Here is an 18,123-nt window from a genome sequence, read left to right as displayed (position 1 = left end):
ACCTCAGTAACATGGAATTCTCTATATTATATGGACCCAAGTGTTTTACTGGGAAAGTCATATTCGTATTTTTCATCGGAGTTCCATCTGGGACATGGAGAACCAAAACTGTGACATAAATCTCTATATCTAACTCGTGAAGAAATCGATGAATTGTTTTGATAAATTTCGGTACTTTTTGTTTGTGAATGTGTCGATATAATAAAAAGAAAATCACACGTTGGATTGAAGAGATGAAGTTTATCTTCTCGTGTTGAAAAACTCACATTTTTCATATGAAATGCATTGCAGATTTGAGTGACATATTTAAATAATATTGGCTGGTGTTGAGCGGTATATTCCATTCAGCTAGCATGATACCGAACGAGTTAAAGATGAATCGTTGAATGGAATATATCTGATAGACCACGAAAAAAGCCAGCCAATGTTATTATTATTATTATTATTATTATTATACATACACATTCCTTTTGGGTGTTCAAGCGTCTTTCTCTTTCAAAATTCTCTCAAAATCTTCCGTATTTAACAAAGAAAACCTGGCAGCCATGTTTGTCGATAAATTGTCACAGTTGCTCGCTCGCGTGGAAGTTTTATGTCTCCAACGTGTGATGTCATGTTGTCTTGACAACCATGCAATATCGTAAACCATATTCAACGCTCATTCTCCATTGGGTAGAGTGACGCAATACATGGAGGATAAGCGATATGATAATATTGCATGCCATCAGTAAATCCACGAGAACACGTTTTCATTCCATGGAAAAAGTGTCCTGTATGTATAATAATTCCTGATATCTCATGCCGATGACATCACTCCCAGTGTTTTCCCACTGACTAGATGTGCGTTGTCAAAATGGTGAACCCAGTTCAAAATTAAAATCCTTTTGATTAACTCGCGCATTTTTTTTTGTGCATATGTCCATATAATATAAAGAACATTACACAGTGGAGCTAAGATATGAAGTTTATATATTATCTCACTCGTGATATATACAGTGGTGCTTGAAAGTTTGTGAACCCTTTAGGATTTTCTATATTTCTGCATAAATATGACCTAAAACAGCATCAGATTTTCACACAAGTCCTGAAAGTAAATAAAGAGAAACCAGTTAAACAAATGAGACAAAAATATTATACTTGGTCATTTATTTATTGAGGAAAATGATCCAATATTACATATCTGTGAGTGGCAAAAGTATGTGAACCTTTGCTTTCAGTATCTGGTGTGACCCCCTTGTGCAGCAATAACTGCAACTAAACGTTTGCGGTAACTGTTGATCAGTCCTGCACACCGGCTTGGAGGAATTTTAGCCCGTTCCTCCGTACAGAACAGCTTCAACTCTGGGATGTTGGTGGGTTTCCTCACATGAACTGCTCGCTTCAGGTCCTTCCACAACATTTTGATTGGATTAAGGTCAGGGCTTTGACTTGGCCATTCCAAAACATTCACTTTATTCTTCTTTAACCATTCTTTGGTAGAACGACTTGTGTGCTTAGGGTCGTTGTCTTGCTGCATGACCCACCTTCTCTTGAGATTCAGTTCATGGACAGATGTCCTGACATTTTCCTTTAGATTTTGCTGGTATAATTCAGAATTCATTGTTCCATCAATGATGGCAAGCCGTCCTGACCCAGATGCAGCAAAACAGGCCCAAACCATGATACTACCACCACCATGTTTCACAGATGGGATAAGGTTCTTATGCCGGAATGCAGTGTTTTCCTTTCCCCAAACATAACGCTTCTCATTTAAACCAAAAAGTTCTATTTTGGTCTCATCCGTCCACAAAACATTTTTTCCAATAGCCTTCTGGCTTGTCCACGTGATCTTTAGCAAACTGCAGACGAGCAGCAATGTTCTTTTTGGAGAGCAGTGGCTTTCTCCTTGCAACCCTGCCATGCACACCATTGTTGTTCAGTGTTCTCCTGATGATGGACTCATGAACATTAACATTAGCCAATGTGAGAGAGGCCTTCAGTTGCTTAGAAGTTACCCTGGGGTCCTTTGTGACCTCATCGACTATTATACGCCTTGCTCTTGGAGTGATTTTTGTTGGTCTGCCACTCCTGGGGAGGGTAACAATGGTCTTGAATTTCCTCCATTTGTACACAATCTGTCTGACTGTGGATTGGTGGAGTCCAAACTCTTTAGAGATGGTTTTGTAACCTTTTCCAGCCTGATGAGCATCAACAACGCTTTTTCTGAGGTCCTCAGAAATCTCCTTTGTTCGTGCCATGATACACTTCCACAAACATGTGTTGTGAAGATCAGACTTTGATAGATCCCTGTTCTTTAAATAAAACAGGGTGCCCACTCACACCTGATTTTCATCCCATTGATTGAAAACACTCGACTCTAATTTCACCTTCAAATTAACTGCTAATCCTAGAGGTTCACATACTTTTGCCACTCACATTGGATCATTTTCCTCAATAAATAAATGACCAAGTATAATATTTTTGTCTCATTTGTTTAACTGGGTTCTCTTTATCTACTTTTAGGACTTGTGTGAAAATCTGATGATGTTTTAGGTCATATTTATGCAGAAATATAGAAAATTCTAAAGGGTTCACAAACTTTCAAGCACCACTGTACATTAACTGCTCGAAGATAAACTTCATATCTTCATGCAACCATCTAAAATCATTATATATAAGATATAAAGATATATAAAAAATACATCATTTTTTTTTATTGTAGCTCATTCTCAATGTTCTTAGCTTCTCAGAGAAATGGAATCTCACTGCAGTAATTAGAAATTTCCACAATAAGAATATCACAGTTTTGAACTCAGCGATGAAACCTAGCACTTGGAGCTCTTTGATTTATCTGGTAATGTTCCACGGCTTGCAGATTGTGACCTATTCCTGAGGCAAGACAGATTTGCCTTTGATGACCATCCGGGTGTGTGAACTCACCCCGAACTTTTTCTCTCACTGAGGTTTCTTTTGCGTGGGCCATCAGATTTCAGTGTTTAATATCATTTATAGAAAAAATGTAAACAACTTATGATTAGCTTGTTTTCAGATGAGCGTTTCCATTTTACCTCAAGATCATTTTTAGCAGTAAATGTTGTTAAGGAAGCAGAAGTAGCAGAGCACAGTAAGATCAATATTAATCAATAACTATCAGTGAAAACTGGTTTTAAAATTCACAGCTGGCCAAGGTGACAAAGCGCAATAAGCTGTATCTGTGTGGATCTGATCCAAGTCTTGCTATTCGCACATAACCTGAAACAACAAACACACTTATCCAGCCTGAACTGCACCGAGTTATCTCCACCCCCTGGATGTATGACTTGACTCTGCCCAGACAGGAGGAGCTTAATCAGGTCCTATTCACCCCCTGGACTTTTAGCTTTAGAGCGAGGGGTACTTGTGTCTTTTATTAGAGAACACTGCATGGAAGTATCACAGATTACACAATACATGGCCAAAAGTATGTGAACACCTGACCAATCACACCCAAAAAGCACAAGTAAGGTCAGGACACCAATGTTGGGAGAGGAGGCCTGGAGCATCGACTGCATTACAATTCACCCCAAAGGTGTTCAGTGGGGTTGAGTTCAGTCAGGGCTCTGTGCAGGACACTCAAGTTCTTCAGTCTAACCTTAACACACCAGGTTACATTACATTAATGGTATTTAGCAGATGCTCTTATCCAGAGCAGCCTGGGGAGCCTGGGGAGCAGGTGCGGGTCAGTTGCCTTGCTCAAGGGCACTTCAGCCATTCCTGCTGGTCCAGGGAATTGAACCAGTGAACTTTTGGGCCCAAAGCTGCTTCTCTAACCATTAGGCTATGGCTTCCCACATGTCTTCATGCAGCTCGTTTTGTGTATAGGAGCATCATCATGCTGGAACAGGTTTGGGCCTCTTAGTTCCAATGAACAGAAATTGTAATATTACAAGAAACAAAAACATTCCAAACAGATGTGTGCATCCAACTACAACAGGCAACAGTTTGTTCAAGACCCACATATGGGTGTGATAGTGAGGTGTCCACATCAACTATATAGCCAAGTGTATGTCTATACTAAACTGGAATGGACCAAGGCAATGGTCCATTCCAACATGTCCCTATTTTCTCCAAACTTGACACAGAAGGTGGTGAGTTTTGTCATCTGAGTGGCTCTTGCGATCTCAACCCCCTGTACCTGGTGGACAGAGGAATGTTATCCAAACTGATGACAGTCAAGAACAATATCTCTGGCACACTTGAGACTTGGAAAATAGCAATACGAATGAAAACAGATGGATGTGTCAAATGAAATGCATCTAGTATTATGACAGACCTGTGAGACATAATCTTGAAGGCGTCTGGTTGGTAACACTGCACATTCTCCATTTGAAATGGATCAGCGTCACAAATCTTGTCATCTGTGCGGCCGTAGTTGGCCGTCTCAATCATGATGACATCACTTCCTGGGCAGCGCAGCTCAATAGGGTAACCTTCACACGCCAGCTCTCTCCTCATCAGACCGAAGGGCATCGCCGCTCTGCTCAGAGCTGATCGAGGAACAGACAGACAGAGAGGAAGATTTTCAAATCAATTTCTACATCCCTAATCTAAAACAATGTACATAAACGTCCATCTACAGTATGTTTGTTTTAGTAGAGTGAGTGAACCTTGTATCCTGCAGTACCCACCTTGTTCCGAGGGGGCGATGTTACTCAGCGAGACAGCACACATCCACAATAACCACAGTGACACTGCCATGGTAATGGGTGGGGATCGGAGCAGGGCCAGAAGGAGTGGGTAGGCTTAGCAACTCAGTTTCCTTCTCAGGTTAGGCAAGCTGCAGAAAGATAGAGCCATTGTTACTCTTAGAAGCCATCAGTAATACACACCCACTCAACCCTTCAGAAATATGATCTGATACTCTCAACGTATGTTACCTTGAACTACATTATCCAGTTCCACCATTTTAAATTGATGCTTTTTTCATAAAATATGCTCTGACACACCTAAACCCTGCACATCACTTCATTACCAGATGTTTAGTGACAACCCCCCCCCCAGTACTCTTTGCAGAACCATGCTACAACCAAAGTGAAAGGACCATCACAAAGGAAATATGGGAACGCGAAGGACAAGATCTCAACAGTCTACTCGTCTCAAAACCATACAAATACAGCCATGTACCATGTGCGATAAGGTCTTAGAGCGACTTAAAAAGCCAGTTTTACAGAAACCGTTATTCATTCATCATGCTCATCATTTATTTTGACCATGTGTTTTAGAGTACTGTAAGAATATAATCCTGAATACTCCTAAACCTACTCTTGTAAATGCGCGGCCCAAGGGTGACTGTCGTGTAGTGTAGCAGTTTAGGGTTAACTTTAGGCCAGAGATAATACGTGCTGCTCTGTACATTTTGTACTTTCGTATGTTCTGTTCCTATTTCATATCCTGGTCAACTCACCATATAAGGAGTTGTTTTATTATACATGAAAGAGCAGACCATACACCCCCTAGAACAGGAGGAACCAGGAATGTGGTTTCAGTGAAACTAGAAGGTACAGAGAAAAGCAAAAGAGTATGTTCTCGCGGTTATTGAACTGTGCATAACTCCTGTGTGACCTTGATACTGAGTGTGCAAAACACATTCCATAACTTTCTACTGCTGATACTCCCTATGCAGAAGTGTGTATATATACGCCCTGACGCAGCTATGTGTCGGGACACGCAGAGAATAAACCAGATTGATTTAGACTCATGTGGTTCGCTCTCTTCTTGTCCTCGGAGATCTCCTGGTAACGCATCTGAACAGCACGCAGCGCAATCTTAACAATTTGGTGACCCCGACGTGATACTCTCAATCAGGTAAGACATGTTTGATTGACTACCTGGTTGGAAGTAGTTCCGTAGTGCCCTAAGGAGGGCTTTGTTTTCCCTGGTTCGAGTCCAGGAAGAGCGCGCTATAGAAATTTGTGTAGTGCCCTAAGGAGGGCTTTGTTTTCCCTGGTTCGAGTCCAGGAAGAGCGTGCTATAGAAATTTAGATAAATATCTGCTGTTTGTTTCTGTTCAGATCCGTTTGCTTTAATGTACGATGGGGGGCTCGTATCCTAAACCTGAGGTCACAGACACCCCGGCGGAATGGATGAATAAGTGTGGTTTAGGCTATTACGTTACGCCGTGGCTGGACAATTTGGCTGGGTGGACGGAGGCAAATCCTCAGATTCCATCGTATCCCCGTGATGGGACGTTTAATCCAGGCTTTCTTGCTTCAGCGCACCGTATGATTTATGAAAGCTTAGGCGATCCGGATTGGGACCGCCCTTATATGCGCGCAGGGTATGATAAATGGTTTGACATGAAGAAGGTATGGGATAAATCAAAGGGTGTTTACACCCCGAGACCTGTTTTAAAGGCTATTCCAAAAACCAAAACTTTCTCAGTTAACCTCCCATGTAAAGCGAGGGAGGAATAGTTACGTCCCACTCATTCCTCATCTCACATACATGTCCAGTAAATTTGTTAGCACATGATTTAATGTGCAAATTAGAAGTAAATCTCACATCCACTCCAGATGGACTAACTATTGAAGTAAGTGAAATGTGCGGTGTGCAGTATGGGTTTGGAAGCCCTCTGTATGTGTATGTCTGGCAGCTCTGTTCAGATCAGCTCACACAAACTCCAAAACACCTTGTACAGCTCGCACACTTGAACACCTCATCAGTTGACACAGATTATATGATGAGGAGCGTTTGCTCGAAATAGTCGATGTGTTGCAACCTAGAAATGACGTCGCTATGAATATAAAGGAAGAAATAGCTCCGGCTCAGGAAGGTGGCCGTCCGCGTCAGCGCACCGTGTCGACATTTTTTTGGAGGGACACACCGAATGCTTTGCAGCTCCTGCGTGAGCAGTTAACTAGGTATTTACTGGCTATGAAACAAGCGAACCGTGATCTGTCGCAGGTTACTAACTGTAAACAGGAAAAGTCAGAAGTGACGTCGGCTTTTTGGAAACGTTTTGGTGAAGTTTGGCAGCACCTGGGTGGGTTAGAATTGGACATGACTCAACCCAATCCAATGTTCCTGTCCACTTTTTTATCTAACTGCCGCCCTGAGGTTCAGAACGTTTTGAAACATCACTTGAGCGATAGGACTCATTTGGTCCTTCGCCAAGCGGGTGAACGGTTGAGGACAATGGAAAGTGATGGGTTGTTAGATTGTAAGACTAATAAAGCATGTTTATCTGTGGCCCCACAGGGCCCCGGGTCGTATCGTCATAATAATGACAAAACACGCACCGGGCCTCGCACATGGTCGGGTGGGAACCGGAAGAAAACAGGCAGGTGCCACTATTGTGGAAAGGAGGGCCACTGGATGAGGGAATGCTATGCGCGGCGGAGGGATGAGCAGAGTAGGACGGGAGAATTAGGGGATGTGTTGCAAGGCCAGAATCCCGGACCTAAGGGCTATCGGCAGAATAACGGACAGGACCAGCGCTATCACGCCCCGCTATAGGGCTGCCCCCAGGGTACGGAATCCACAGCCGTTGCCATGTTAAATCTCTCTTTTAGCTCTCCTCGTAACGCGGAGCTCCCTCTTGTGCCTCTGTGTTTGGCAGGAAGGGAGTATCCGTTTATACTTGATACTGGGGCCACTATGTCCTCAGTAGGGAGGGATTATGAGGGTCCTTTATCTACACGGTTTGTTAGCTCTGTGGGGATAGAAGGGGTTCCTTTTGACTCTAGTTGTACACCACCCTTACCTGTCATCTGCACTCTGGACCCTTCATTGCGTTTTTCACACTCTTTCATTTTTATGCCAGAGTGCCCTTTTAATCTTTTAGGTCGCGACCTCATGAGTCTTCTCGGACTCTCGATCTCCTTTAGCGGCTCACACATGATTGTTGATACTCCGGACGGTGCTCCGCCTGATGTTTTTGCTCTATCCAGTTCTGTGCTGCCACATAACATTCTGAACGCTGCTTGTACGTCCCAAGCTCTTTCCCCTGTTCTCTCTGCTCTTCCTAACACCCTGTGGGCGGATCATAAGGACGATGTGGGCTCTGTGAGCTGCTCTCCGTATGAAGCTGTTATTAAACACTCTACACCTGTTTATGTTAAACAATACCCTCTGTCTCCTAGTAAGCTCAATGGTATTGACAATATTCTACAATCTCTTTTGCAGCAAGGTGTCGTGGTTCCTTGTGTCAGCCCGTATAACACCCCAGTGAACCCGGTCCCAAAACCGGATGGCACATGGCGCCTCACTCAAGATCTACGTAAAATAAATGAACTCATCGTTCCCGTGGCTCCAGTGGTCCCTGACGTTCCTTCTCTTATGTCTTCTATTCCGTGTGACCATGCTTATTTCTCTGTGATTGATTTGTGCTCTGCCTTTTTCAGTGTTCCTGTGGGCCATGAGACTCAGCCCCTGTTTGCTTTCACACACGGGGGAAGACAATACACGTGGACGCGGTTGCCACAGGGTTTCATTGACTCACCGGCGGTCTTCACTGCCGTATTGCGGGACGCGCTGGCTGATCTCTGTCTTCCCCGGGGCTCCACGGTGCTCCAGTACGCGGATGATCTTCTGGTAACGGCGGAGGATCAAGACGCTTGTGCTGCCGCCACATTGTCTCTCCTCACACTCCTGGCGCAGAAGGGTTTCAAGGTCTCCCGCACGAAGTTGCAGTTTTGCCTCACAACTGTTCGCTACTTGGGACATGACCTCTCCCAGGGTTCCAGGAGGCTTAGCCCGGAACGCGTTCAAGTCATTATGGACACTCAGGTACCTGCAACCAAGCACGCTCTCATGGCATTTCTGGGCCTCATCAATTACTGTCGTCAATGGATCCCTGACTGTTCAATCTATGACAAGTGTTTGCGTTCAGCTATAAGTCACTCAGATCCTTTGACTCAGCCCCTGGTCTGGACTGAGGACATGCTAACGGCCTTCAAGGCTCTGAAGCAAGCTTTGTGCTCCGCCCCTGCTCTCGGGCTGCCGAACTATCGTTTGCCGTTTCACCTGTATGTGTGCAATCAGAAGGGGACCGCCTCTGGGGTGCTGGCTCAGGAGCACGGGGGGGGCATGCGACCTTGCGCGTTTCTGTCTAAAACTCTTGACGCTGTGGCACAAGGGCTTCCTGGCTGTCTTAGGGCTGTTGCTGCGTGTGCTCTCATGGTCACGGACGCTGAAAAACTTGTTTTGTCGCATCCGCTCATTTTACACACTTCACATGACGTCGTGTACATTCTGCGGAATCTTAGCACTCAGCATTTGTCTGCTCAGCGTCGCTCTGGCTATGAGTTTATTCTTTTGGCCACAGAGCATCTCACTGTTAAGCCCTCCTCGTCGTTTGATTCTGTCGCCCACGCTCTTCAGCGTCTTCTTAACTCACAGGATGACGATGTTGCGTTTGACTCACATGACTGTCTTTCTAATATCGTTTTTGAGACTAGCATCCGCCCAGACTTACACTCCACCCCTCTTTCTACAGGCGATTCTCTTTTTGTAGATGGTTCCTGTTCCCGCCCTGCGGATGGTGTGTTCCTGTGTGGTTACTCTGTTTGTCGCTTCCCTGATGAAATTGTTGAAGCTCATTCTTTGCCTTTTTCTTCTGCTCAGGCTGCGGAGCTCTATGCTTTGACTCGCGCATGTATTTTGGCTCAAGACACAGACGTTACTATTTACACCGACTCACGCTACGCTTTCGGCGTGGCGCACGACTTCGGCCGCATTTGGGCGTCTCGGGGGTTTACGACAGCCGACGGTAAGCCCATTTCTCATTCTTCACTTGTTACTGATTTAATCACCGCCTGTCTCCTTCCGTGCACGTTGGCCATTGTTAAGACACGCGCGCACACAAGAGGGGACTCATTTGAAGTAAAGGGCAATTCATTCGCTGATCGAGTCGCTAAAGCTGCAGCCGCATCCGGTGTCCTGCCTCCAGGCTTTAATTGCGCTTTAGTTTCTACTGATCGCATGGTTAGCGCTGTCTTACCTGACATAGATCTCATTTCTATCCAGGCCTCGGCCTCTGTGGCAGATACACAGTTCTGGGACGCCCAGGGCGCGACAGAGAAGAGTGGCGTTTTGCTTGACGCACAGGGCCGTCTTTGTTTACCTCGTCACTGTACTCCCTTTCTCGTCCGCGAGTTCCATGGTCCCACTCATCGCGGCCGAAGAGGGGTAGTGGAGGATATGAACAGAACATTCTGCATCAATAATTTGCACACAGACGCACACAACATTCTGGACAAGTGTTTAACGTGCGCCCAGAATAATCTATCTAAACCAGGCGCGGTACATCAGCACCTTCCCATACCCGATACGCCTTTCCAAGAATGGCAGATCGACTTCACTCACATGCCAAAGCAGGGCCCGTTCAAATACCTTTTGGTCATGATTGACAAATTTTCACGGTGGATTGAGGCTTTCCCGTGTAGCAAAGAGAACGCCCGAACAGCAGTGAACAAACTTACACAGGAAATTATCCCACGTTACGGTCTTCCGGTAGGAATTGACTCTGATAAGGGAACGCCGTTCACCTCTAAGGTAACGCAGGAGCTATGTAAAGACCTCAAGATCAATTGGCGTTTTCATATCCCATACCATCCACAGTCCTCTGGCATTGTGGAGCGCGCGAATAGAACAATTAAGGGTAAGTTGCGTAAGGCTATGCAAGACGCAGGCACGAAAAATTGGGTCCAAGTTTTACCGTTGGTCCTCGCTGATATGCGCATGACTGCTCAGGTCGCTCTCGACAATTTATCTCCGTACGAGCTCGTCATGGGACGCCCCTTTCCTGTTCCTTGGCGTAGAGGCATGCAGGTTATAGGAACGGGTGATCTTGAAGTACATCTCAGCGAGTACGCGGTGGGTCTCATGCGGGTGCTGGATGAGTATTGGGCGAGAGTAAATTCCAAAAAGCCTCCCATTCCAGAGGCACACACTCACCCCTTTGAGGTAGGGGACAGAGTTTTAGTAAAGAGATTCGCTAAACTAAACGCTCCCATGGAGGAGTCACCCTACAGTGGGCCCACCGATGTACTCGCTGTAACTCGCACGGCTGTACTAACGGACCTTTTTCCACAGTGGATCCATGCCAGCAGAATAAAGAAGGCTCCAATGTAATAGAAATCTATATTGTTGATGCTTAACAGATTTTTGTGTTTCAGAAAGTTGCTGTGACAATAGCTGACGGCCTTTTCAGGGATCCCCTTCCAGCATCTGGAGCAATCCAGTTTCGGCTGATCTACAAAGAGGGGATGGTTGGTGAGTCTTGCAAAGTTCTGGGCTGAAGAGTCTGAAAAGCACGGGAGCCTGTGATATTTTTCGCCGTCTGCACCCTGTGAGCATTAGAGAACAAAGTCAGTGACCAGTATGACTTTCTTCATCATCGTGCTGATCTCAACGCTTGGGGCAGGGTTACCCGCACAAGCAATACACCGGGACCCAAGGGATAACGAGTTTTGGAAATATATAAACTTCACTGTAAAAACATCAATGAATATGAGTATACCTTGTTATGTGTGTTCTTTGTTACCCCATGACAGCAGCGATCCTTTTCCGGTCCGAATAGCCCCATCTAACTATTCTAAGGTTAATATGACATGGCTCAGCCTGTGGCCCTCGTATACTCAAATTAAGGTTTTCCTGACAGACAATACAGACCCAGAGGTAAGGTTGTCGGCCAAGACTGGGGTGTGAATAATACTCTGGGCTTGCGTCAGAGTATTAAAGAGGGGATTGTAAGAATATAATCCTGAATACTCCTAAACCTACTCTTGTAAATGCGCGGCCCAAGGGTGACTGTCGTGTAGTGTAGCAGTTTAGGGTTAACTTTAGGCCAGAGATAATACGTGCTGCTCTGTACATTTTGTACTTTCGTATGTTCTGTTCCTATTTCATATCCTGGTCAACTCACCATATAAGGAGTTGTTTTATTATACATGAAAGAGCAGACCATACACCCCCTAGAACAGGAGGAACCAGGAATGTGGTTTCAGTGAAACTAGAAGGTACAGAGAAAAGCAAAAGAGTATGTTCTCGCGGTTATTGAACTGTGCATAACTCCTGTGTGACCTTGATACTGAGTGTGCAAAACACATTCCATAACTTTCTACTGCTGATACTCCCTATGCAGAAGTGTGTATATATACGCCCTGACGCAGCTATGTGTCGGGACACGCAGAGAATAAACCAGATTGATTTAGACTCATGTGGTTCGCTCTCTTCTTGTCCTCGGAGATCTCCTGGTAACGCATCTGAACAGCACGCAGCGCAATCTTAACAAGTACTGACTAAAACATAACTCAAAAAAAAAAAAACATAACAGGACTACCTCTGTATCTCACAGAAACCCACAGACAAACAGCAGTGTCCTCACCGTGTCCTCTATTGGTTCCTGGTACCATTGTGATCCATAAATCTCGAAACTGAACGCATCACTGAACTTTCTTGTTGCATTTAAAGTCTGTCAGGTTCTGACGTTTTAATAAGTTGTGTATGAGCATCCCAGAAATCCGGGAATGAAAAAACAAATCCGTATCAGTCAAGAATTCCCAAATCTGTGTGTCTCTAGCTGTGACTCATCCCAACAGAAACATATCAAGAAGTATCACAAAAAGACATTTGAATTCCATTCCTGCTTGTCAGCCCAACAGCTATTTGCCTGTCAAAGTAAAAGTCACCAAAAACCACTTATCAGCACTATACGTGAGCTTCAAAACATTGTCGAAACGCAATTTTCTGCTCAGTAGCTTCAACAAGTAAATGTAAACACCCAGCAAGGAGAAAAAGCATTTTAAGTGTCCTGCTAAATGGACATCGCTGAGATTTCTAAGCAGTCGAGTAGCAGTCAAGGGTACGGCTCACCTGTGCAAGTTCGCCAGTCCTTTATTCAGCTGGCATTATTAAGAAATGAAGCTATTTTAAGAAAAGTAATTAAGTAAATTCTGGTGTTTTCATGAAGCCTGTATATAAGTGTCTACTGTCACTGTGATGTTACTCTGACACTGGCAAGTGGGATAATTAGGCATTTTATAGGAGAAAATATCACTTAATATTGCAGCACTAATTTCAGTAAACCAGAGGCTAATGCACTCAACTTATCTCAAAGGGTAAAGTTTCTTGAACTTCGTAAAGGATTCACACAGAGTGCACACAGATTAGAAATGTCTTTTTAGCGAACTGATCCACAGACATCCGTAATTCACCATGTCTCCCCACCATCTCTATCCAAGTATTCCAACGGCATTCTTACAAAGCTCTAAGAACACTTGACCATCAATAAGACCCAGTTTTATTGCACTCTTTGTCTCTGTACTTTTTCTACTCTATAGTCTCATTCTCATCTCATCTCATTATCTCTAGCCGCTTTATCCTGTTCTACAGGGTCGCAGGCGAGCTGGAGCCTATCCCAGCTGACTACGGGCGAAAGGCGGGGTTCACCCTGGACAAGTCGCTAGGTCATCACAGGGCTGACACATAGACACAGACAACCATTCACATTCACACCTACGCTCAATTTAGAGTCACCAGTTAACCTAACCTGCATGTCTTTGGACTGTGGGGGAAACCGGAGCACCCGGAGGAAACCCACGCGGACACGGGGAGAACATGCAAACTCCGCACAGAAAGGCCCTCGCCGGCCAAGGGGCTCGAACCCGGACCTTCTTGCTGTGAGGCGACAGCACTAACCACTACACCACCGTGCCGCCCTTCTACTCTATAGTCTTTTGTTTAAAAGGCCATCACTGTAAAATTATTGTTCATGTTTTATGTTTGTGATAAACATATGTTGGACAAAAAGTACACTAGAAAAACGTCTCACATGAAAACTGCAAGAGGTTGGAATAACAGAGGGATGCGTGATTCATGATTCAGAACAATCTGTGTTACAATACCCTACAATAAGTAAAGGCTCACTCACAACCCGCCGTACGTGCTGCTATGGGTGATCTACGGTAAAAGATTTGGCAAAACCGTGTTTGAGACTTGCGTGACACTTGCATGTGTTCAACGCCGTAGAAAGTCGCAGACTGCCCGTGGAGACTTTTGGTCCTGCACATGCAAATTCTACAGGTCTTGCGACAAATCAAGAACGCATACACTGTGTACAGGACCCGTACTCCTTTTGTACGCCTGAACCAAGTCAGCAGGACGGTTAATAGGGGCTTTGCAATGACAGTAAGACACACAAGTGACGCACGGTCATTGTACGAGTGACGTGCCTCAGAAGTACTGCACAAGTATTCCACACTTGCTATTTGTGCGGCCCCCAAAACAAAAATACATCTCACTTTCTACCCCATGTGTGGCATGCACGCAGTGCACATGACCCGAATGTGACACAAGGGGCATGACTCTGGGTATATATATATATATATATATATATATATATATATATATATATATATATATATATATTGGGGAGGAACCAAGGAACCGATCATGTAAACGTATAGCATTGTAGAAAGGAAGAAGATGGCTGTCACCATACCGCCACAAGAACTGAGGGAGTTGGACCCTTATAGGCAGATGATAGACGCTGAGGAGCAGCTTGAAGCGATATTGTTCTTCAGCCGAAAGACAGATGCAGAATGCTGCAGACACGCTGGTTTTATACCCACTCCTGGCTTGCATCACACACAAGTCATGAGTGATTGTCATGTGCTAATCACGTGTCACACACGCTTCACAAGTGCGGCCCGAACTCGTAGCGCAGGAAACTGGTAAAATGCAAGTCACACGCACTCCACACTCACTGAACACATACGTCAGACATACGCTTTCCACGGGCTAACGGCGCAATTCTTCCTACGTCTCGAGGAAATCAGGTGTGCAACCTGTACTTGGTAAGCACTTTGCCCGAACTCCTCCCCCAAACTTTCCCCCAGGTTCACCGCGACCCTGCGGCACGGCTGCGAACTACCAAACCCTGCGACCCGTGCATGTCCAAAACACGGCAGGTTGTGAGTGTGGCATTACGTGTAGATAATATGCAGATGACCAACCCTGTGCAATACTCCTTTGTCCTTTGGCTGATTGAAGCCTCCTCTCAAAATATTTAAACCAAGTGCTTTCAATATTTTAAAATAATTACACTCTACTGAAAGTGTGTCCCTGATTCTAAGAGAGTAAAACAACATTAACTCCATATATTAGTACAGTCCTTTTGGGAATATTGTACAAAATACTGCGATGGGAAGAAAATCTTCAAATATTATCAGAAATTTTATATCGCACCAGTATAATTTACACACAGACTGTCTTTTGAATTTTAAAAATGAACAAGAACAGATTCATTTGTAAGCATAAACAGAGATACTGTATGTTTAAAAATTAAAAGTATTTGGACACCACAAACGAACAACATTAGCACTTTATTGCAAAGCTGTTGTTGGTGATTACAGCTTCCTGACGTCGATGGTGAGAAGTGATTCGCTTTTTCTAGCACTGTGGTTCAATTTTCCAAAAGGAGTCTTCAATTCTCCAAGGATATGATAGACCTTCTGATAGGCCTGCAATTTCAAAATCCTCCAGAAGTAAAATCAGAAGTTTGGCTAGGCCATGCAAGTATCTTCACCTTTTTTTAGAAACCAGCCTTGAGTTATTTTGGCTGAATATTTGGGGCCATTGTCTTGTTGAAACATCCATCTTCTCCCTTCAGATTCAGTTTTTTGGCTGAAAGTCACCTAATGTGTCTTTTTATGTTGCTCTGTTCATGACCCCAGTACCATTTCCTGAGAAGCAATCCCAAATTATGATGCTCACCACCTCTGTACTTCACTATGGGTTTGGTGGGATCATACAAGCAACTCTTCCTTTTCGAAATGACAACAGCAAGCTGAAATTTTGCCAAAGTTATATTTGTTTCATCTTCTGTTCCAAAAGAGTTCTGATTTGTCTAAATGCTTCTGTGCAAATTTTCAGATGTGCATCTGGTTTTTAGCGTAGGAGGTTTGCATAAGGTGTAGTAAAGAAGATGCAGTTCTTCATTTACTGTTCTCTGTGTAACTGCTGGCTTCTCTTTCACCTTCCTGATCATTCGTCTGAGAAGGTGCTATGAAATCTTGCGTGGGCACCTGTCTGGGGATGGTTAGTTGTAGTTCCATGAACTGTCCACCTGCATATTATTGAACCAACTGTACTGACAGGGCTGTTCAAGGTCTTTTCTTTGGCTCTGTAGCTTTTTCTATCCAAATGCTGTTTGTTCCTGAGAACCTCCTTCACTTTCACCATGATTGCTACTTGATCTGTGCAATCTTCCAAACCAATGTCACTGTCTTTAATAATGACGCCTGGTGCAACTTGGCCAAGAATGAAGTCCTGTGTTGTGTGAGCAGTGTGTTTTGGGTCAAAATGAAGCTCCTCCCAATTAGACTGGATGCATTTCTCTGTAAATGGTCAGACAGAATCATTCTGTAGGCTTCTGAATTCATTCTGCTGCTACCATCATGAGTTCCACCATCAATAACGATTCGTGAATCTGTTCCAGAAGCAACCACGCAAGCCCAAGCCATGACTCTACCTCCACTGTGCTTGACCCATGAGCTCATATGTTCTAGCTCATGAGCAGATCCTTTCTTTCTCCACACTTTGGTCTTTCCATCACTTTGGCAGAGGTTCATCTGGGTTCCAGAACTTTTGTAGCTCATCTCTGTACTTCTGTGCAAATTCCAATCTGCTGATGAGTGGATTGAACTGCATGGTATTGTCTCTATATTTCTGCTCTCAAAGTCTCCTTTCAAATGGTGAATATCTTGTGATACCTTCGTCCTGCCATATGGAGGTACCGTAGTTGGTGATGTTACTGCCTCTTGTTTTGTTTTTTCTTTCTTCACAACTCTCACAATGTTTCAGTCGTCAGCTGCTGGTGTTTTCCTTGGTTGACCTGCTCCATGTCTGGTTGCTAGTACACCAGTGCTTCCTTTCTTTTTACTACACTCCAAATTATTGAATTGGCTTTGCCCAGTGCTTGTGCAAATGCTCTGATCAGATTTTCCTCTTTTCTCAGCCTCCAAATGGCTTGCTTTTCTCCCACAGACAGCTCTCTGGTCTTCATATTGGTTTGTCCTTTTTTTAAACAAGAAATGCAGTTTGGGGTGGCTAATCATCCTTTCTTGCAGCTGAATTATGAAGGACACAGCTCAACATGGCTGAGTCGAAGCTGCCATACTATTCAAGACTGACCATGAAACACAGCTCAGATAATCACACCTATGGGCAATTTAGAGTAGCCAATTAACCTGACTGCATGTTTTTGGACTGTGGGGGAACAGAGCACCCAGAGGAAACCCATGCACACATGGGGAGAACATGCAAACTCCACACAGAAAGGCCCCCATCGGCCACTGGGCTCAAACCCAGAACCTTCTTGCTGTGAGGCAACAGTACTAACCACTGCACCACCATCCCACACAGACTTTACAGCTGAATCCCAGGAATCAAAGCAAGAGATGACCAATAAGAAACACCTGTCCAGAACATCTCATCTCATCTCATCTCATCTCATTATCTCTAGCCGCTTTATCCTGTTCTACAGGGTCGCAGGCGAGCTGGAGCCTATCCCAGCTGACTACGGGCGAAAGGCGGGGTACACCCTGGACAAGTCGCCAGGTCATCACAGGGCTGACACCATCTGCAAACTTTTCTCTATCAAATTTCTGATCCAAACATATTTTTGTTTATCATTATAAATACATACTTTTTGTTTAGTGGATACATGCACTGGAAGTATATTAAAGAACAAAAAGAAAAGGGTCCAAATAATTATTTCACCTCACAGTAACTGGTCATTGTTTATAACAACACTCACTCAAGAAAAGTTGCCTACATCTTTGGCATCAAGTTCAAGAGAATATACTAAAAATTAAGAAACAGACGTGACGTTTCGGTGCTGCTCGGACCCCATTATCAAGCGAATGTTTCTAAGCTAAGTCAATGTCAAAACATATAAAAGTAGATTAGCATAATGCTAAACAAAAAGTTTGGCCTGTAAGGAGTCTTAGACTCATTGACTTAACTTACTAACACTCGTTTTATAATGATGTCCAAGCGGCACCGAAACGTCGCTCTTTTCCTTAATTTTTAGGACATTTTGTTTTTCTAAATCTTGACTTATAAAGTTCAAGAGAGTTCTTTTTTGGTGAAGAGACAGTA

General features: G+C 44.2%; 1 protein-coding gene across 7 annotated transcripts in view; it reads right to left on the bottom strand.

The window, feature by feature from the left end:
• LOC132866485 (adhesion G protein-coupled receptor L1-like) overlaps positions 1-18,123 on the bottom strand; it is a 109,933-nt gene that overhangs the window by 52,453 nt on the left and 39,357 nt on the right. For 6 of the 7 annotated variants that reach the window (XM_060899288.1, XM_060899289.1, XM_060899290.1 and 3 more), the window contains 2 exons: positions 4,647-4,795; positions 4,292-4,505 (listed from right to left, as the gene is read on the bottom strand). In XM_060899288.1, the coding sequence (XP_060755271.1) occupies positions 4,292-4,505; positions 4,647-4,716 (284 nt within the window). In that variant the 5' untranslated portion in view covers positions 4,717-4,795. Of the gene's footprint in view, positions 1-4,291; positions 4,506-4,646; positions 4,796-12,346; positions 12,545-18,123 lie in introns of those variants that run through there. The other variant, XM_060899286.1, reaches the window with a different exon arrangement.

The sequence above is a fragment of the Neoarius graeffei genome, chromosome 18 (genome assembly GCF_027579695.1).
Source record: "Neoarius graeffei isolate fNeoGra1 chromosome 18, fNeoGra1.pri, whole genome shotgun sequence".
Taxonomy (NCBI): domain Eukaryota; kingdom Metazoa; phylum Chordata; class Actinopteri; order Siluriformes; family Ariidae; genus Neoarius; species Neoarius graeffei.
Note: the sequence above shows the minus strand (reverse complement) of the source record. Positions and strands in the feature narration are given on the sequence as shown.